At 28.8% G+C, this 23698-nt stretch overlaps 2 protein-coding genes across 2 annotated transcripts in view; both read right to left on the bottom strand.

Moving 5' to 3' along the window:
- Positions 1-2554: 2554 nt before the first annotated feature.
- LOC136981846 (intracellular coagulation inhibitor 2-like) lies at positions 2555-3546 on the bottom strand. The gene has a single exon (XM_067278233.1). The coding sequence runs from the start codon at positions 3542-3544 to the stop codon at positions 2555-2557; it is 990 nt and encodes a 329-aa protein (XP_067134334.1). The 5' UTR covers positions 3545-3546.
- Positions 3547-5986: 2440 nt separating this feature from the next.
- Positions 5987-23698, bottom strand: part of LOC136981899 (hydroxymethylglutaryl-CoA synthase 1-like) — a 28878-nt gene continuing 11166 nt past the window's right edge. The window contains exons 3-8 of the mRNA XM_067278282.1: positions 21584-21742; positions 16432-16591; positions 15722-15892; positions 12157-12389; positions 7948-8099; positions 5987-6305 (exon numbers count right to left, since the gene is read on the bottom strand). Coding sequence (XP_067134383.1) covers positions 6183-6305; positions 7948-8099; positions 12157-12389; positions 15722-15892; positions 16432-16591; positions 21584-21742 — 998 coding nt within the window. The 3' untranslated portion in view covers positions 5987-6182. The remainder of the gene's footprint in view (positions 6306-7947; positions 8100-12156; positions 12390-15721; positions 15893-16431; positions 16592-21583; positions 21743-23698) is intronic.

Here is a 23698-nt window from a genome sequence, read left to right as displayed (position 1 = left end):
ATTAAGCTTTAAAGAGGGTAAACAAAGTCGTGCCGCATACCTACACACTAACATCTATACATACAATGGTTTGTGAGCTCTAAGGTTGGCTTTACTTTACCGCTAGACTTATTACACCAGCACAGGACATCAAATTAGACTTAGAAAAACACTATTTTATTCTCAGAATGCATTTCGGACGTGGAGTCCCTCATCAGCTTCTTTGCTACAAAATTAATTAATAGGAGGTTAACAATTTTTAAAAACAGGACTGTAATTGACAGGAATTTTTAGGGTGTAGACTTGCATTTAACATGTCGATTGGATGTTTTGAATATTAAAATATTAAACACGAGATAAAACAAAATTTTTTCACAATGAGGTTAGTGCTGATACAATTACACAATAATAAACAGAAGTACTGGTCAAACAGTAAAGTAGTGAAAATATACATTGTTAAAACAAAATACTATGCAGATACACAGTAACACGAATAGAGTAACGAGATGATTCGAAGTACAGTACATTCCAGAATAGCCGTCACCCTCTCCCCTATCCGTTTTCCCACTTCCCACCTCTCCCCTTTTTAAGTATTTTGACAGTATCCTTTACAATCGACAGCCTTCTTCATTATAGTGGGCACCGCCGAGTTATCATTATTGTACGCTATGGCAGAGATACGTTCATTAAAACGGACCTTCAGTTTCCTACTAGTTTCACCAATGTAGGATTTGGGTGTGGTACAGTTGCATTCAAATTCGTAGACAACGTTTTTTTGGTCCCATACGTTAGCTTTACTGTTAAGTACGTTTATATTGTTATGTAAGCTGTTGTGATGTTCGGGTACCAAAATAATACCATAATTAAATAATTTGCTTTCAAAAACATTCATAACGTAAGGGATTTTACAAAATTTATAAGCTGTGTTGTCGACTGGTTGTTTGTGTGTAATAACATTTTTATTATTAATCCAGTTACTGATCATGCGCTTGCTATAACCATTCATTAGGTACATTTTTATGATGTCTTCGATTTCATTGGATTTATCGGTATCATATGTGGTACGTTGCATAATTTTATCCAAGTACATGTAAAAGGCATCCTTTTTATATAAGTGGGTACTTCAGATGAAAAGTGTATGACGCTGTCAATAGTACAGGGTTTTTTATATTTTTTAAGAATTGTTTTGTCGTTGAGTCTCGTAACGACAATGTCTAAGAATGGTGAAGAATAATTCACTACTTTACTGTTTGACCAGTACTTCTGTTTATTATTGTGTAATTGTATCAGCACTAACCTCATTGTGAAAAAATTTTGTTTTATCTCGTGTTTAATATTTTAATATTCAAAACATCCAATCGACATGTTAAATGTAAGTCTACACCCTAAAAATTCCTGTCAATTACAGTCCGGTTTTTAAAAATTGTTAACCTCCTATTAATTAATTTTGTAGCAAAAAAGCTGATGAGGGATTCTACGTCCGAAATGCATTCTGAGAATAAAATAGTGTTTTTCTAAGTCTAATTTGATGTCCTGTGCTGGTGTAATAAGTCTAGCGGTAAAGCCAACCTTAGAGCTCACAAACCATTAAGAAGACTAGACAAGAAGCGTATCATAGTATTCATCTATACATACAGACAAATAAAACCTAATCCGTTTTTGTATTTGCCGACATTTCAAGGTCTCCTGAGTCCAAAATTGTAAAAATCTTGGGGTTAACATGGTCATAGCAGATACGTAAAGTAAACGAGCAATTCTTTATTGTGACCATAGGCGTAGCTAGGGCGGGGCGGTGGGGCGGTGTCACCTGTGTAGGGGTGACATCCGGTAGGTCTGTGCCTGAAAAAAAAAGGTCGACGGCTCGCCTCCCATGACAGTTTCTTCGCTACGAGGAGACGCCATGAGGGCTCGTACCAGCTAAAAATCTTACTATGATTTATTCTATAAATCTAAACTCATACGTCGCGACATCGCATATTCAATAAAGCGTTCAAGTTGCTCGAGTGCGAAGATATTACAATTCAACAGTGTTTTATAAAAGAGTTAAAAAGGGTGACACCACGACATCCGCACCGGGTGTCACCCTAGCTACGCCACTGATTGTGACATCGTCACAATACACTTAAGTTTAGTAGTCTTGCCCCTGTACATCATACTTTTCCTGTTAACAATTGAGTCATACCGGTCATGTATCTAACTCAGTTCAAGAGAAAATATTTGAATTGCAATAACGTCACTTCCAGGTTAAAGTGTATATTCCTATATACTTATTCGGGGTCTCCTACCTCTAAGCTTTTCATATCTGGTATCGACTTTCATCTATCTAACTCCGTCTCGAGATTAAGGAAAGACAGTGGGAATTTATAGGTTACAATTTTTTTTTCAAATTGCAGCCCAGTAAATAATATAATCGATACAGAAAACAAAATTATGTTGTGTTTACAATGTGATATGTCTTTTTGTTTAATCATATCAATATATTATTATATTTTATAAAAAGAAACAAAACTATCACCGTTATTAAAAAGTAATTTTAATTTACAAAATATAAATCAAGTTTATAAAACAATAAAAATTACAGTTGCTGGACACGTCCAGCAAACAAGATCATATTTGTTTTACGACCCAATACATAAAAGAGAAAAGGGTGATTAGCGTGAAATACCGACAAAGTAGAACTGTGATAAAATAATTGAATATTAGAAGCTGCAGTGACAATGCTTCCTCTTTCATTAACTTCCATTACAGCTTTGTGCAACACGTCCGATACGTACAGATCGTAATTTCCATTAATTCCAGAAAAATCTGCCTTTTCGTTGAAAGCTTTTCTTATGCCTAGGTTAATAAGTTGATTTCTCAGCTTTTTGGACACGTCTAATTTAAATTTCGGAATGTTAACCCCGACAGTTTCCAGTTCCATCTGGCGTAGGATCCTGTTAAGTTCATCGGCATCAATGTTTCTTTCAATAATATTGAGATTTAGGAACTCGATAGGGAGTACGATGATCATGCTGATGCTATCGTCTTTGTATGGAATTTCGAGTACTTTTATCCCTTTATCTATTGAAATAAAACTGTTAAATTCTCCGATGGTTTGCATCATGGGCACCAAAACTCCATCTTTGCCATTATTGTAAAATATACCCATAGACGTAGTGGAATTGAATTTGTTTTTCCAAATTCCATTAAAATAGATCACGCTTAATATCAGTAATCTGGTATCTTCTGATATATCGTCTACAATTTTATTTATTTTACCTTTGGTTTTTTCTTTAACCCAATCGTTTATATCTCTGACAGCTTCTTTGTTTCTTTCATGGTTGAATTCTTGCACACCAGCATCGTATTTTGTCTGTAAAAGTTCTTCGTAACTAAATAATAAGTGAGTGACATCCGATGCAAATAAAGCATTCGAAATATCTAAATGATTCGAAGAATTCTTCAATTGATTTAGCAATTGGCTGAAAGATTCGTGAATATTGTCGTCGTCCAATTCTGCTTTTCTGTATTCTAACACGCGAGATATTTCTCTTGCCGTCTCCAGTTTCGCTCCCGCATAAAGCATAGTCAAACTCGTGTATAAACTCGTGGGGGAGAAGATCAAGTTTTCTTCTTTTGGAAAATTTTTAAATATGGCAAAACAAAATCTATTATTTAAATCTTGCAATGTGCGTATCACTTGTCCACTGGAAAATTGCAAACTGAAAGTGATGGCTGATAAAATTACGTACTTAAAGAAAATCATATCCTACTAAGTGAGGAAGATAATTGAATTCTTTACAGTTTAAATTAATTACAAGCGGTAAAATATAATTAATTATACTTACGAATTTGTTTAATTTCGTAATTGCAACAATTGAACTGTATATTTTAAATTTGACTTCCTCTTTATAAATATTTAAGAGCAGAAAACAAGTAATTCGATACCTTCGTAATAATAATACTGACGACGTGTACGTAGATTTTAAAACAATTTTTCGTTTATCGAACACCTCTACCATAGAAAAATATAAAAATACAAGTATCGCTTGAAAGCCCTATACACTTCGGGTCGAACAACCTCAGGAATTGATATGCCGGTCCTGTCCTCATCACCGAGTCACTAAAGGGTCTTTTTATCGAGCCCATTGTGGGCCGAACCCATAATGGGCTTGATAAAAAGATCCATATCAGAATACCAGCTAACTCCTGTACAGGGTAAATGTACAAATAACAGAATTTGGAATTTGAAATGTCATAAACAAACTCAGACCGGGAATATTTCTATTTGTTTTCATTTGATTGCATTAACTGTTTAATGTTGATTGTAAATAATTCAACACAAAAACAAATGTATTTTATAAATATTTTTATAAAAATTTTATGTTATAAAACAGTTTTAAACGTACTTTCAACCAATGTTTCTAAATAAATACAATAAAAGTGCTGATTAATTATTCACAAATATAAATTGGAGGTAACTCTTAAAGTTACCATGTTTTCCTCCCTTCCTCTTTGAAACTTAACTCCTATGCCTTTTGTCAAAAATTTTGCAGGGAGATTTCTATATTAGGGGGATAGAGGCTAATTAAATTTTGGAGGGTTAAATGTCAAGGAGTGAGGATAGAAAGGGGTCATATCTGGAGAGGGATCGAACTTAACGAAGATTTTACTCGTTATAAGCATTTACAATTTTTTATAAAGCTCATCTCTGCCCTCAAAATTAAGCTTTTTGTCATATTGTAATAAACGATATAAAAAGTTTTTTTAAAAATAAAATCACTTAACAGATGGAACCACTCATACTTTTAACTTTTTTCTCCGAGATACGCAAGTCTTTGCTGGATTTTTTTTTACAAGTAACCAAAAATACCCTGAAATGTGAGAAAGAAACACTTTGTAACAGCTTTTTTGGTGGTCTTCCATTATGGATTTCATTTAGTTGAGAGAATTATTGATGATAGTATGTAGTTTTATTACAGTAAGATTGCCCAAAAATATTTCATCAAAAATACAGTAATTATTACGATAAAATAAATAGAAGCAGTATGATTTTTATGTATAAGTAGCAACAGGTTTGAATACGTTTTGCTTCCTAAGTAGCTACTTTTGAATCGCAGTTTCTCGTGATTAATATGTATCATATAAGGCGCTAGAACCTTTTTTGTTTGCTATCCTGCTTCGCTAAAGCATTTTTCGTTAAGATCAACAATTCGAAACGGTACATTGTGTGTATATTGTTTCACAAAAGTTTTCAAGGAACAATAAAAATCAAATTTTTATTAAATTCTTGAATGATTTTGACAGTTTAAACTGGAAACTTTTAAGTAATCTTGATAGATCTTAGCCCGACTTTTGGAATAAGACTCCAGACTCACATCTGTGTAAATTAAAGTTTAAATTGATTAAAAAAATATATACTACTGTATTTTTATGTACTGTAGAAATGATCACATTTGCAATTTTTTTAAATTACAAATTATATTTTTATTTAAATCAAGAAAAAAAATTTGATTAATTTAAAAAAAGCAGAGTATTAGTTTAATATTTTACTTCATTATTTTCATATAGTTTTAATTCCGGTAAATTATTTAACTACATTTTTAATTATAAAAATTTACGCTTTAATTTTATTACAGGGAAAAAAAAATTCATACAATTAAAGATATTATTAATTCTTCAATTAAAATCACTTAATTATATACAAAACTTTTATATATTCTGTGTATAAAAACATCTTTCCCGTTTTATATATCTTAAAATCAGATTTCTAATTATAAACGTTTAACTACCTTTTTGCACCCTAATATACTGAATTATAAAAAGCACCGTAAAACAATAGGAAAGAATAAACTATAATTTATATTATTCTTTTTCATTATATTAATACTATATTAATGATACTATCTTTTAAATATATGTAACAAACAGACAACAACAATGTAAATAAATAAGTTTTACACTCCTGACTTACTAAATTCATCAAAAATAATTTTAAATTTCTAACAAAAAAAAAGGTAAGTAGACATTATGCAACTGTTATAAATCTATCGTCCATAAATATAATCATTTGAATATTTACATTATTTTATGAAAAATAATGAAAAATCTTAACGCTTTACCTTATAACCCTAAATACAATCATATTTTCAGATATATAAATGGTCCAACTTCTTGGAATAACTAAATTTACTAAAGTAAGAAAGTAATAAGAACATAATTAATCAAGCCAGTTGAACTTTGGCTGTCACCAGTATTTTTCGTTCTTGCCCGTTTGAGATTCGACACAGACCGTTCTTCTCTTCGTTTGCCATGTTGATGTGGTTTCTTATATCGTGAGTCTGTTCCTATTAAGTAAAATTTAAGCCGTGAGTAAATAATACTTGATAAGAAAACAATGAAAATTACCGTATTTTATGGACTATAAGACGCACCTTAATTTTTAAGCAATTTTTAAAAAAAATACCTATAAGATGCTACGGACTATAAGACGCACCTGAATTTTGGAGGCAATTTTTCGAAGAAAAAAGTGCGTCTTATAGTCCGTAAAATACGGTATATCCATAATACCAAATTAAACATTAAAGAAATAAATTTATAACACAGACTTTTTAAAATTTAAACTGGCATAATGGAAGTATATATCATAAAAGACTTTGTAACTTTAAATAAATGCCATGATACCCATAGAAAAGAAACAAATTCATCTTCAGACTGTTAAACTACTGTATTTATATTAAAAACTTTTAATTTTTACACACATTTCTAAATATATTAATAATAATATTTTACAGTAATTTGTAAAATATTATAATTTGGAGTAAAAAATTTCAATTAAAAAAAAAATTATAAAAAAACATGAAGTAATGACAATGAAAATTTGTTCACAACTATCTGGAAACAAAATTAAGCAGTGGCAGTTGAAACCGATTCAAAAATAATAATTAAAAATATCAAAATAAATAATTCTTTACACAAAATAATAGTAAAATAAATTACATACCTTTCACTTATAAAAATAAAGAAAAATATGAATAATTCAAATAAGTACAATATTCGTTCTGATTTCAAATTACAAGAATCTTAATGCTTTTGTGTTTTTTCTACGAACAATTATTTCAAAATCCGTGCTTAAGTTCACAGAAAATCATTTGAGACATTTCTGTTCCTTCAACAGATACAAATATAAAATGCCTTATTTGTATTCTAAAATGCTTTCTATTAATTCTTTTAAAAATAAAACATTAGGAAGATATACATAATATTCAAGATTATTTTAAGATTCGGCTCCATTCAGTCTCGACAAATATTCGTGCTTATACGTTTCCCTTATATACCATTAATGTACTTTAAGCAAGCTTCACATTTTTCTTCAATCAAAATAAAAAACACTAAGTACACGATTTTATTTAAGACACGATAAAGTTTGTGTTATTTAGAAATATTTAGAAAATAACTTCTAAAATTGTGAACCACTGAATATCTGTATATAATTATACATTTAGTGGCTAATCTTTCAGATAATTTATAGTTTCAAGTAATTTTTAAACTAAATTTGCATGTGTTATAAACATTATAGAAACAAGCAGTAAATTTTTTTTTTTTTTTTTTTTTTTGATTGCAAGTGCTAATACTACAATTCCTTATCATTTTTAGTATTAAACATTATATTTATTCTCTATAAAATGTGTTTTTGGTATGTATTTTAGAGTGTCTAGAATAAATTAATTGGATTTACATTCATATGGAAATAACTGCCTAGGTTTTCTTCGATTTCAGATTTCGCAGATTGTTTTTTGACGGATTATCGACGAAAACCAAAGTATCACTGTATTACGTATGAAAATATCAACTGGTTGATATAAAAGTTTTTCGAGACAAGAATGCGCATCGGTAGTGAATATGTTAAAATCCATTATAACAAAAATGCTGTGATTGAATTATACATGTTTTTATTAGAGTTATCAGTTATATTTATCCCTTCATTACCTTTGATACGAATGGAGGAAAATGTTTTTGGTGTGAATTTAATTCTATTAATGGTTTACGTTCATATTGACGTCTGTGCATTTCGTCTACGTGCGTAAGATACCACGTTCCCGGAAAAAGATCTTCAATATTTCCTTTCGGAATATAAGGTGCTATAAAAGAAAAAACTTCTTAAAAATTGAATATTTAACATTTAAATTATTCTTTATTAAAATATTTTCATTTTGATCATAACAAAAATACCTTAAAGTTTTAATAGAAATACTAAATTAAAACTTACATTATGAAAAAGATAGCAAATGTTAAAAATTTTATGAATTAAAATACAGTCAAACCTGTTTTTGTGCGGGGGATAGGGACCGCATTAAAAAAAAAAAAAAAAATCACACGAAACTTCACGAATGGCTGTAAAAAATAGTTTTCGCAACACAATTAAAAAATATTTTTTTTATGCGGTCAACAGGGACCGCATAAAAAAAGTCTCACATAGAAAATAACTCAAAACCGTACGAAATAGAATTTATTGACAACAGATGACAGCACTTGACTGCTTCGTCTGGTCTATCGTCTGTTTTACATATTTTTGTCCAGGTGGTGTTTTGTTGACTTAAAAAGTAAATTATTCCATTTTTCGCATATTCATGCAATAATATTACTATAATAAGTGCATTTGTGCTATAATAAGTTTATTTAGCTATAATAAGTCAACGTGAGACATGACGAATCGCACGAGACTAGTCGCCAACTATACCGCACAAATAAAAAATCGCACCAAAAAAACCGCATAAATTAAAAATTCGCATTAAAAAAATCGCACATAAAAAGAGCGCATAAAAACAGGTTTGACTGTAATTCTATTTCATGTAACATTTATTAACAAAAATAAAATTTTAATTTTTGAATTTTTTTAAATTTCAAAAACAAACAAGAGCAAAATTTTAATCTTCTCTGTTCATATTAAAATATATAATTATAAGAAAAATATTGTTTTTGAATACAATTGTATATTTTAGAGAATAAATTATCAAATAACTAATAATTTATTATATGAAATATTTGAAGTAATTCATAAAATTGCATATATTAATACTCTGATCAAAATACATCAATTAATGAAAGTAGATTATTTAATATTATCAAATTAATTTTTTGCTTATTTTCACTGAAAATTAAGTTCTTATAATATAACTGCAATTTTAATATTGAATTTGATTTTTAATTTTAATCACTTAAACTGCTTTTTGATTACAATAAAACTACATAGAAAAGTATATAAGCACACACACACACGCAAGTAAATTATATAAAATAATAATTGTCTTCTCTCAGGAGTCTCTCAGTCAAATACCAAATAAATCTGTCTTTTTGGGATTTAGATATAGCAAAAGGTGTCTTTGTAACAATTTGGAAAGTTTTTCAAAGAATCAACTCAAAACTTTTTTGTTACATAAAGTCCGACTGACTGAAGCAGTTGTCGTAAGTCCACACTGGCAATGTTAAATCACACAAACAAGCATTCATACTTATGGCAAATTCTAGACAGACAAGTAACTGTAACGTTTCAAACAGTAGATTTATTAGTATCAATGAAATCCTAATTAAAAAAACAACCATTCCTTTATTGCAACCACCAAAAATTTTATTGTTTCAATAAGGTTTTAACACACATCTTCGAAAGAGCAACACTCCAAAAGTAATGTTGGATCAATTTATTTTTAACATCAATTTATATTCTAGAATACAAATACTAGTAACAAAATTGAAAGTGTAATCACATATTAGGCTTAAGCCTTCAATTTGTCAAGTGTAGTCAGTGATGACTGTACACTGGGGTATTTGGCACGTGCGCCCCTCTTTTCATCTGTGTTGTCCTTTTCCTAATCCCCAAATTCCATTATCGACAATTAAAACGACAAAGCCATATTTGGGACAAGACTATGTCTCGGAGACTCACTACTAAGTGGGATCACTTTGATGCTCAAGGCGGATCTCGTTCTCGTTCTCCAATCTTCTTTGGTATTGCTGGTTTTGAGCGTGATCGTTTGAACTTTGCCGGCCATGACTACAAGGTCGTCCACAATGCATTTTCGGTGAAATTAACCTATCTTTCACTGTAGAAAGTTCTTTCCATTGCATGTCAGCCCAGGTTGAATTTTTGTCAATGCCTAACGAAAATTTCCCATTTTTGAAAAAAATAATCGTGGCTTTTGTATCGTCCAAAATTATTTTTTTTATTTTGCACAAACAATACTGGGTTGCATCCTACCGTGTCTGTTGACCTCAACCACATGTTCTGCATCTTTTGCTGCTGGTAAAAATTAACTGAGAAACTGATAATTTACTTAATTTTGATTGGCTACGCAATATTTACAATAGTGTCCAGATATAATACAAATCCAAGATCGGCATGGCTGTCGACTCTAAAGGTTAACTAACATGAAGTAAAAAGATGTCTCTCCTTGTAGGAGTTAGGAAACAAAGTGAGATCAGAGGGCAAAGGTCACGCAATGGCACCCTCTGCCCTACAAGTCAAATTTTTATCGATCCCATGATTTTCCTATACTAGATAATGTTAAAAACCTCACTTGTAATGACATAAAATCATCTTAATGTCATATTTGAAGCACTCCCAAATTTACAAAATTAGATTTCAAATTTTATTTAAAGAAAATACTACCCGTTCAGTTGCAAGGTCAGAGTTCACTTCTTAGAATGACTGTGGGTGGTACTCTCTCCCACCTAACTTCGGTGGGGTGAGGTGCCTGTTTTGCCTGTTTGTAGAAGAGGGTCGCCATTTTGTATTTTATTCTGACTTGGTTCTTGGTCCTGACTACCTACAAGTCTGGATTTTTTATGCGCAAATCATTTGGGCACCTAATACTCTGTGCCAAATTGCAACTCCTGACATGCCTTCATATCTCTAAGCTGGTAACACAAGCCGGCAGTACGATTTTATAAACAAGACATAGTCTTGTCAACAAACAATAGAAAATTCATGACTTCTAGCCTTTTCCACAAATATAAAAGAAACTAATGAACAATATTTGTCCATCATCCCATGCAACTTATTTGTATGCTGATCAAAACTTGAAATTTCAAGGCCAAGTTAGCCCCAATTGCAACTAGTGTCATTTTGTGGTACCACCGTCCAACACTGAATCACAGAATTTGAAGCTCCTCGTATAATGTATGATGTTCTTTTTTTATAGCTTATGTCCCCCTTTTTGATAGTCTGTGAGCACCATTGATTAAGATTCATGCCAGAGGTAGTTTAGTTGGTTCCACCAATGAACCAAACCAAAATTGCCTGTAATCTGGACCATATCTGAGTAAATCCCCTTTTCCATATCAAGTATACTAAGGATTTGGCAAATTTATCTCTTGGACAAGCCAAGTTGAGTTGGGCAATAATATAAGAATATACAGAAGTTTTTTTCTTCCACTACTTTATATATCTGGAATTCAATCAGAATATAAATGATTGCACATGCACACAAAATAACAGAAATGAAAATGTGGAAAGAGTTAATACACACTATATTTTCATACTGCACAAAAGCAAATTAGTTTTGGTTAAATTTTGTAAAAATAAATCGACTTAGGCCGCGACTCCACTAGCCGTAAAAGGGCCGTAAAACCCCTCACCGTAAAAGCTTTTAATCACGTGACCGTGATATTTTACGCCTGAGCAGGTCGTAAAACCAACGTAAAAGCGAGTTGAACACTGCTCAACTCGCTTTTACGTTGGTTTTACGACCTGCTCAGGCGTAAAAGCTTTTACGGTGAGGTTTTACGGCCCTTTTACGGCTAGTGGAGTCGCGGCCTTACTGATGATTTTATAATTTTTCTGAACTGATTAGATTGACAGTAACCAATAGAATCTATTATCATTCCTTCACTAATTCCAGGAAATAGCAAATAATTTTTTCTGACAAACTGCTCACAGAGCCACAGCAAAATATGATTCTTAAATATGTATTAAATTTTGAGATTTTATAACTTTTTAAAATAGAACAAATACTTTATAACTAGCAACTTTATTGTAATGACAAAAATAGTTATTTATGTCCTATCAACATAAATCATTTAAAAAATTTTAAATATAAGAGCAAATGAAAATAAAACTGTACATGATCATCATCAACAAAACAGAAATTTTGATTATGAATATCAATTGCAGATAAAAGCAAGAGAAAAATGGAAGCAAACCTTTATGATGAGTCTCCTCGCGAAGTTTTAATACTGCAGTGAATTCTGAAGGATCTACTCTTTTTCTGGAGTCAAGTCTACTACGAATATCACTTAAACTGTTGTGAAGTTTATCAAGAGCAGAACCCGGACTTGCATCATTTACAAAATATAGAGAATACATTGTAGCTGCCATTCCAGACCCATAAGAAAACATGCCTACCCGTTTCCCAGCCAAATGCTCACGTGTATGGCTAAAACAAAAAGAAAAAAGATTGATTTAATAATTCCAGTATTTATATTAAAAAACAAAAAGTTATTTGAATTATTCTACATAAGTAACTTTTGAAGGAACAAACAAAATATTCCATAAAAATATATTATTAGATCACAAATTGAACATATATATATGTAAGGTAACCAAATAAATAATGTCATTTTTTAAAATGTAAATAAAAATACTTGTTTTTTTCATTAGAATAAGTTTATTCATCGAAATATTCACCTTTACATTTAATTACACTTTCCAAATAGGAGGGGCAGTTTGACTATTTGAATAAACCATTTTTATAAATGATTTGAATGACTCCCGAAAAAGTTCTTTCTTTGTGTTTGGTGGATTTTGAGGGGTATTGTTTATCATGAGTACTTTAACGTTGGTCAAACCCTCATAGCAGATTTGTACAGCGAGCAGCTACAAAGAGTACATGACAAATTACGGCAAAAACAACCATCTTTGGCAAATCGTCCAGGTGTTTTGTTTTTAAAGATAAAGTTTGCCCACATGTTGCAGAAATTACAAGAAACAAAATAATGCAATTGGGATTGAAACTTTTATCTCATCCTTCCTATTCTGATAAAATAGTATGGTAATGTGATGGAAATAAGTTATCTTTGGATAAATGCATGCATGGAAAATTTACAAATCACACAGCTATAAAAAAAAAAGTAACTCAATTTTTAATGCTAAAAATTTTCAAACTGCCCTTTCATTGGGAAAGTGTAATTGAATATGAAGGTGAATATTTTGATGTATTTTTTGTTTAAAATAATTTTATTCAAGTATTTTTATTCACATTTCGAGAAATGACATTATTTATTTGGTTACCTGATATTTATACTTTAAATTATTATTTCATCACATATATGAAAATATTTTATGCCTGACAGCATATTTTTACAAATTTTATATAAAAACTAAGACAGTAATTTAGAAATATTCTCTAATTTCTTAATACATTAATAAATTATTAAAATACACACACACAAAAAAAATCAAAAAGCATATTTAATACACTAGAATGAGACATTACTTTCTGTAAAGTAATAAATAGGAGTTAATAAATAGAGCCCAATGAGAGAGAGAGATTCTAGAAAACTATCTTTGAAGAAAAAAAAAAAATGGTTGGTTCTTTAGCTAGTGCATTTTATCAAATAAAGAGAAATAAAAAGGCAAAATTTTTTTAAAGTAGTTTAACAAGAAATCGATACATCAGTGATAATGAATAGAAGAATATTTTAAAACTATTAAATGTATAAAATCCAACTTTCGAAAAAAAAAAAAAAATTTTATAATAAAGATGAAGTGTGAAGAATTTTCTAAATTGTTTTTAAAAGGTATTAGTAATTATTTTAATAGGTTATTGATTTAAAATCTTTTATTTAACTGATATTAAATATGTTTAAACAACAACATATATTATAATTTTAACAATAAAAATTGCATTAAGTGTTTATAAACTGCAAAAAGTAGCATTTCCCATTATATATAGACAAAATCATATTGTAATTTTTTTGCTATTCTGGATTTATTTTGTTTCAGAAAACTTTCCTGTCAATATCATTCATAAGTTGTTAATTAAGCATTTTTTCAAAACAAAGATTTTTATTTTTTAAGGTGTCGATTTTATGCTTGACACAGAAATGGCCTTTGCCATTGAAATTAAATGTCATCAAATGATCACAACTGAATAATAAATAACAGCAAAGTGACTGTATTTGAAAAATCCAGACAACCTGTATATACCAATATACACAGTTTATTCCAATAAATTCTAAATAATCCTTTATAATTCTCTACAACATACCGTATATTTCCGCAGATAAGACGACCTTCGGATAAGACGGTGTATAAATTTTTGTCAAAGTTTTATAGTTTTAGCATATATCTGTCCGATAAGACGACCCCCAAACTATCAATGGCCTATGAATTTAGTTTAGATTGGCGATCATTATCTGGATAATAATACTGTATAGATTATACAGAATTATGTCCTATTCATAATTTTTCGAATGAACAAATTTTATTTTCTGCCTCGCTATTGTTGCAAACGTTCGCACTGATTCGGGCATTCGGGTAATGACCTTGACTATTCACAAAAACGTTGTATGGGCTATTCTATTTTGTGGACATGCCCTACTTTCTACTAGTAAATAATTACGGTTTGTCCGTTTTTTATAATGGTTTTAGTTTATATAAATTTCAAGCTAATTTTTATATATGTCCTATAAGACGACCTCGGATTTGGAAGCCTTTTTTTATGATTCAACTATCGTCTTATCTGCGGAAATATGCGGTAATTTACTACAAACTAAATGAATATCAAACTCTGTATAAAGATCACAATAAAATAAAATTGAAAATTCTTAAATTAAAATGAAGTTAATTTATATTATTAAATGTCTTTAATAAAAAAAAATATACTCTCTTTAAATTAATATCTCCTATAGTATAGTATATTTCACATTGAGCATAGAAACTAATCCCATTCAAACTATTATATATATTTATGAAAATACCACTGCATATAATACATAAATTTTTTTGAATTTATATGTTATATAAATAGTTTATTTTTTGTAATTAATTAAATTAATTAATGATATATAAAATCTGCTACTTGTTTAATTAAAAATTTCTTTGACCTGATTTAAGTTCATTTCGAGTAGAGTATTGTTAATTAGGAAACAGTTAACTGTACAGATTCTTTTATGATTGAATTAATTAACTACAAAATTGTTACTTTACAATACTAATATGTATAATATGAAAGTTTACACAAGAAATTTCATTTTGTAATAAATCAATCCAATAATTACTAATGCATTTTCTCATTCTACAGATTTTAGTATGTAGATAGAAAGCTTACATTTTAATAATTATCCTTTAAAATATGTGAATAGATACAGAGCAACAATAGATGCATTCTTACTAATCATCACTACTAACAAAGTAATAAATAATCAAATGCCATGAAAAGGCGTTAGTAATAATAAAAAAATCATCGTTTCTTTTATTGATTAACATAAATAAAATTTATGTATATTTTATTAATTTCAGAAGTAAAATTGTATTGTTAGCAGTCATAAATGTTGTATATTATTAAGTAGATTACTTTCAACAGCAATGTTATTCTAGACTTAATTTTTTTCCTTTAACTTTTCACAGCAAGTTTCATCAGTATAAAACCAGTTTTTAGTTAGTCGAAAATCTTAAAATAATATTTATTTAATTTGTCATTTTATGTATCATTCATTCATACATATTTTAAGAAATCAATTTTAAAAAACAAATATTTAAACTTACTTAGCGATATATGATGCTAAACATCCATACAGAGATGGAGTATACATATTGCCCACTTCATTTGCAACTAATAAGCTTGGTTTTGTTTTGACATTAAATATTTCTTTACTGAGTTCCACAAAAGCCTTTTCAACATCTTTATTAAAATATGTTTCTTCCAGCAACAAATTCCTACATAAAAAAATATATTTATTTACAATGACAGGTTTAAATTAATGTACAGTAGAGCGTCGAAAATCGGAACGTCGGTAATTGAAATGGCCGGAAACTGGAACGATTTTCAGTCGGACTGTGTCGTGCTGAATCGAATGTTTTTGATACTAAATTTACTTCTAAAGTATAATTTTCATGTTTTTTATATTCTTCATTATATTTATTTTGTTTGTACAAAATAAAGACATAATTTTTAACGATACGATAGCCTCGATTATTATTATAAAAATTTTCGTTAGGCTTAAAATCGACGAAAATTCAACACGAAGCGACACGCAACGGAGAAAAATTCAACAGGAAGCGATACGCAACAAAGAAAAATTTGAACATCGGACAGGTTAATGTATTTTTTCGTACATAATCGGAAATTGGAAAAAATCACTACTTGGAACGACCCCAGTCCCCAATTGGTTCCAATTTTCGACGCTCTACTGTATTAGTATTCTTTTTTATGACTTCTAACTTGATATAGTTTTAAACATTAACAAAATTCTTACCTATAACTGTCTAGTCCTTTGTATTTTTCCTTCATATCTGGAGTTGGATCCCTCAGAAAATCATTAAAAACCAAACGTCCTAGAGATTTTTGAACAAGTTTACAGTATGGTGCATGAAATATAACAGCATCCAAATCATTGAGTGTGAACTGATTAATACCTACATGGAATATATATTAAAAAAAGGTTATTTAATTTTGTATAAGTTATAAAAATCTTAAAGTTGCATTGCTACTTTAAGAAGCAAGTTAAGAAGCAATTCAAACAAAGGAAAATATGCTTTAAAATAATATAAGAAATAGTTACTTCAAAAAAAATAATTACCAAACTACGGAAATTAACTATATAAATTTGCATACTTTAGTATCATTATCCAAAATTTATTTTCTTAGAAATATATGATGATAATTAGCAAGATATTTAGAGATAATTGAATATTGAAGTTTATTCAAATTTAATTATACACTATACCCTCGACGTTCATGGACATCGGTGTTTGGGAATTTGTGAGGGTCCAGAAATGTCTCGATGCTCCATAAATTCACTAATATTTAAAATATCATTTTTATTTCCATAAAAAAGAAAAATTGATAATAATGAAAATAAAAACATTTTCTCCAAACATGATAAAGGAAAACTAAACAATGTAAGTTCAAAGATCAACTAACTCCGGTTGGAATCAAATAAAATGTTTATTTTGACTCATCCTGCAATCTAAGTTTGAGATCTTGTTACACTTAGTAACGAGTGAATTTCAAGAACTTCTCTTTCCAGTTTCTCTCAGTATCAGACCTTACTTGACTGCATTCTCAACTTTACTCTCAATTCAACCTCTCTCAGGATTCTCACATCTAAACATAAAACAAAAGATTCAACAGACTCGCTCTTTGCCTGCAGAGAACACCAAGAGCACTAATTTCTGTAAGCCTTTTTAATATAAATAAAATCAGGACAAATGTTTTGTAACCATCGAGTCCATCTTGGTGTCTGTAACACCCACATATGAATCTGCACCTCTCTTTCATTCTGACTTGAGTGCACAATTCAGCAACCTCACAAACTTTTCAACTTTCGTAAAAGGTTTTGACCTTCTGGGAAATGGGAATTACATACTACTGTAAACTGGACATTAGAGCAGTCACAATGCAAAAAGATTATTGTACTCACTCATTTGTATGGTGTCTATCATAATTTACATACTTTTCTTTATTTTTTTTTTCTTTTGGCTTAAGTAAAATGACTTTTGCAGCACTATAAGTATTGCGCAGTGTACTTATTTAATAAAACCATTCATTTCTATGAAAATTTTTTAAAACAGCAGTAATACATAAGCCTTGGAAAAAATTACAAATTTAACATTGAAAATGGAACTTAAAGTTCGAGAATTCAATGTTTATGAAGGATTACTTGATCCCAATTATATGCAAACTTGCGGAGGTCAGTGTATTCTAATTCAAATACAACAAACATTTTGATGACTCACGAACATTAACAATTTTATATTCAAATAATTATATTTTGTAAATAATATTGCATATGAGTAACCATCAATCACTAAATATATAAATGGCATAAATGATAATAATAATAATTTGTATTATTATTAGTGAATGCACAACTTTAATGTATAGATTTAATATTTTAAAATTTAACTATTATTAATTTAATAATCATAGTTAAATACATGGGCTCCTAATAACTTTTCTGTATTTAAATATAAAAATATGAAACAATAAAATACTATAAGCATAGCATTTAAAATACTTTATAACTTATAATAAATAGATAATAATAATATAATATATATATGTATATTAATTTTTGAAATTTCATTTCGGATTTATTGCATAATGAAAAACATTTAACACATGCAATATATCTGAAAATAATGCATATTAAATATTAATATATTTCTTAACTAAATGAAATTTCAATAAACCGTGACATTATTATTATTAATATATATAATTAGAAATTACAAAACATAATTCAATATTTAATGATTACATGAATATAATAAAATGTATGATTTTATTTTAAAGTTATTTTCTAACAAACAAAATATTTAATTGTTCATCATTGGACAAAAAGAATAATTTCGTTTAATAAATACTTTATTCATAATGAGATTAAGTGATAATCGAAACATAAGAATCTTTAACAACAATGTTTTTGTAAATGTTTAAAAATATAATGAACACAAAGTCTGTTTAAGAAGGAACCACCATTTATTCACTAATTTTGACAGCCTAGTATCCTACAAAGAAAGGTCGGTCGTCAAAAGTTTGTATTCCAGAACATTGAAAGTGAATAATTGGTGGTTCCTTCTTAAACAGACTTTGTCTTCAATTATATTTTAAAATATGTTTATGTAATTAAATAGTTAAAAACTAAAAAAATTGATATAATTATGACAATTTTAAATAAAATATTGAATCAATTATAGAAGTGTTTATGTAAATGTAATCAATTTGAATTTGCTTATTTAAAACTCCATGAAGGAGGAACATTTTGAACAAAAAATAAATGTTGAGGTGTATATAACAAGTCTTCAGAATCAATTTTTGTAACAAATACTATTTTTAGACTGATGAAGACTTTAGTAAAATAAATACATCATAATTTCTAATAAAATGCACAACTGCATTAAAATAAATTCACATAAAATATTTTCATACATTTATATAAATTAGCAAAACTGAAATAGTTTGTATATGTTCATATTTCATTTCAGCGGATATCCAAATTTCCCCAGTGTCTGCCTTTCTTGTTTCTGGAACTTAATCATCTACAAATTAGAATTTGTGATGATTCTAAGGATTCAGTACAGTTAGATGTGTGCTAACCATATTATCTTTTAATACAAATGGCAACAAATTAGTAAACTCAATTTTTGCATATATACAAATTCATAAACAAAGCCCTTTAACATTTTTATACACATAATAGTCAAAAATAAACCAAACTTTTGACACAAGTGATTCACTAACACGCCATTATTTAAAAATATATTGTTATTGTGATCTTGGTGATGTTCTAACATCAAAAATAATAAAAAGTAACCTATTATCTGAATTGGAGATGATGATGATATCTTTATTATGCAACAAACTCTTATATCATAGTACCTACAGAGTTAAATAATCTTTTGCCATCAGCTACACCTTCTGCCATATACTATACCATTTGTAAAAGCAGCTCTAAAAAGAATTGCCATTTACTATTAATATCTTTAATTGTATTCATTGCTATTATTTTCACTTTACTGTTTATTGGAATATGCACTCTTTCAACTTCTCTTGTTTTAGAGAACAGATAAAAATTTGCAGGGACAAAATAAAGGCAGCAAAGAAATTGAGAAAACATTATTATGTCCTTTTTGGTCAAATTTTCACTGACCAGGAATGACTGATAGAAGCAAACTAGAGACCTTAAAGAAATCACAAAAAATAGTTTCAAGTACTGTTTTGACAAGTGGTATGGACACAGGCAGAAACTTACTTTGAAGATAGCCTTCTATAAATAACTATACTAATGTAATAAAAGTTATTTTAAAAATCTGGTTTATTTTCTACTTTACCACACACACAAAAAATATAAGCATATATAAAATAAATAACAATTTTAAAAATATAAAACTGATACAGTAGAGTCCCATACAATACTCAAATAAAGCAAGCAACAACCCTCGAATTTTGTCGATCAGAGGTATATGTTTTTTTTTTTTTCAACTTATAAGCCAAGGTTTAAACTTTCATAAATCTTGTGATGATGCAGGTTTCAATAAAGCAATTTCCTATAATATGTAACAAATCCCCTGCATTGTACAGGACTCTACTGTATTGTTTTAATCATATAAAACAAATATTTATTAATAATCTTATAACAAACACAAATATTCTATAATTAACTTTATAATGCTCGAAAATATCTTACAAGATGAATATCATATGTAATTATTATTAGGAAAACTCTGTCAATGACATTAACACAGCATTTTAATCATCAAAACACATGAATTTGCAAATTTGTTAACTCACTCGTTTTGCATATTTATTAAAATATTCTGTTAAAAACATCGACAGTTTTCTGAATAATTATTACTACTATTGATGTATAATGCCACAATCATAAACTAATATCACATATAACTACATGAAAAAGCAATTAAGCCAGGTAAATTTTTAAGTGTTCAAACGTGTTTATTCAGTTTGTAATCTGTAAATGGAGTATGAAATAACTGAAAATGTTAATTAAATAAAGTTGACTTATATAAATTTTGCTGTTTTTAAAGTGAGATGATGTGAAGTGTTAAAAATCCATGATTATCACAGGCAGAATCAAATAAATTCAATCTGTGAAACTATTACATTTTTGGAACAGTTGTGTGCAGCACAATGACAAATTCAAAAATTTGGTCTTGTGACTGGAATTTAAATCATGAAGTTTGACAGAATCTAATTTGGAGTCTTTTTCTTTTTTACTTTTAAAAAAAGTGTTGTGTTACCTGACTCCCTTCCATTTCATTGAGGAATCATTATTCAATAAGACCTTTGTGATAGGTTTATTAGAGAAATTCAAGATCAAATGTACAGTACATTGGAAACATTAGATTTAATTTTCAAGATCAATCACCAAGTTTTGTCTTACTTTTAAGATATTTTGTATAGCTTCAAGTCAAAACATTCAATAAACATTACTGATGAATATAAATTTAACAGTAATCTTATTTTATATGTGAAACTGGATATTTAATGCAACATTATGAAACACAAAAGCTTCAATATAATAAAAATATCATGTTTTGTCATCTATGATAAAAGTAATTTGATTTTTTTTATATTCTAATTACACTGCTTAATGCTTTCAAATTTTTATAACTTATAATTAAATCTCTGCAGTTTTCAAATAATATTCATTAAGATGTTTATCTTAATAATTTAATTATTATTACTCAAAGATTTTAGATTGTAATACAAATTATTCATATTCTAAATTACTTTGATGATGAATTATAATAAATCTAAAAGTAGCATTTTCTTCTATTGAAGTAAATATAGTTTTCCTATTGTATTGAGGGGCAGTGATATTTAACTAACCCTCCCCCCTCAATAAATAACAATTTACATTTAATATAGCCAAAACTTATTACCTAACACATTTTTAGCTTTTCTGCAAAATCCATCATAGCATTTATCTAATGCATTTGCATAGCATTTTACGGATAACTTTCCATCGACACAAGGATATTCTGTACTCATATCTGGTTTATAAAAGTCGTATACATGAGACATGTGAGATGCACGAAGTCCTGCAAAACAAAAGATTTCTCAATAAGATATTTTATATAGCATTCATAATAATTATCAATATAATATATAAATTTCATACTTTATGCTTTTTAGATAAGTGGTATCAAACTTTTTAATATTAATTTTTGTATAATTTTCAAAAATAAACCTTGTATTTTAAAGTAGTGTCCCTTTTTCTATAAAAAAATTCTTTATCCCTTATGCCAGGGGTGGCAAACCTACGGTATGCATGCCAAAAGTGGCACGGAAGGAAAAATCATCTGGCACGTAATGTATCATATTATGATACATTACGTGCCAGATTTATCACCTGTCTTTATCAATCATCCTTCTGGTTTATCTCCTGATCATCCTTTTTTCAATCAGTTTCTTTACATTTATTTGAATTACAGTATATTTGTTTGAATCACGTTATTTAAAGAAATTCAAGTCTAAAACTTTCACACGCATAAACAACTTTAAAGCTAAGTATGCTGATTATATGGCTTGCAGGCTCAAAAACATTTGCCATCCCTGCCCTATACTTTTCATAAATTCATACTAACTTACAGTATTTTTTATTTATTATTGGGTTGTTCGGAAAGTAATTTCGTTTTTTCCATAGAAAAATAAACGCAATATTCTTATAATAAATAAATATTTTATTGAATTATATATTGACCATTTTGATCAAATACCTGTTGTCGTTGTTTCTGGTAGTAGCATGATTTCACATTCATAAAAATTTTGATCGTTGTTTACAAAAAACTGATCCAAGTGATTTTTGACATTGTCATTTCAAGTAAATGTTTTACAGTTAAAAAAATTCGTATAGACTGGAACAAGTAATAATCTGAGTGTGCCCGATCTGGCAAATATGGTTGGTGTGATAACACATCCCATCTAAGCTATAACAGTTTCTGACAAGTTACCAAACTTGTGTGAAATTTGGCATTATCATGGTAAAACACTACACTTTGTTTGTTGATCAATTCTGGCCTTTTCTGTTTGATGATATTACTCAATTTGTTTACTCGATGGCAGTACACTTTCGAATCAATTGTTAAATTGTCTGGTAAGAGCTCAAAAACAAATCTCTTTAAAATCCCACTATAGAGAGCATCTCTCTTTAATAACATGTGGAACCCATATAACGAGCTTTGAAACTAAACCAATTCGTTTTAAGTAATAATAAACGGTTCAATTTAACAGATTTAATCTCTTGGCGATTTCACGTGTTGTTATACGGCAGATTGCTTCAATCGGTACCTTTATTTTGTTTTCATTGGCTTCAAATGGCCATCCAGAATGTGGTGTATCTTCGATATTAAAATTGCCAGAACGCAATTTTGTAAACCAGTTTTGGCACTGTCTTTCTCTCAACACATCTTCTCCAAACATGTACCACAAGTTTTTTTCTTGTTTGAACAGCATTTTGATTTTTTAGTTATAAAAAAGCAAAATATGCCGAAAATGATGCTTTCGATTTTCCATATTTGATGGGTCGTCGAAAAAAAAAACAATTGTACAGAATCAAACAAAATTTTTTACAAATAAGCCTTAAAATGTCAGCTGTCAAAGTATATAATGAAAATGTGGTTTAAAATAAAATTGGCTGGTAAAAATACATCTAATTCCTCTAGTAATAAAAAAACGAAATTACTTTACGAACAACCCAATAGATTAAGATGCATTCTAAGATTTCATTACAGGTTTTTATAGTAAAAGAATTATATTTCAAACAAAAGTAAAATAGTATACAGATATACCACTAAATAAAATCAAATTTTGAATTGTAGTCATAATTGTAATGTTAACTTGTACATTATTACAAATTGTAATGTAATAATATTAATGAAATATAGAAATTGGGAAGATTTTTAATGCTACATTATATTGAAACTAGAGATAAGAATATTGAGTATGTGTAGGAGTTGAACTCAAAAATAAACACTAATATTGCATTTCTTTGTACC

The sequence above is a fragment of the Centruroides vittatus genome, unplaced genomic scaffold (assembly GCF_030686945.1).
Source record: "Centruroides vittatus isolate TY-2023 unplaced genomic scaffold, ASM3068694v2 contig_799, whole genome shotgun sequence".
NCBI classification, from domain to species: Eukaryota; Metazoa; Arthropoda; class Arachnida; order Scorpiones; family Buthidae; genus Centruroides; species Centruroides vittatus.
This window is presented reverse-complemented; position numbering and strand designations above follow the sequence as displayed.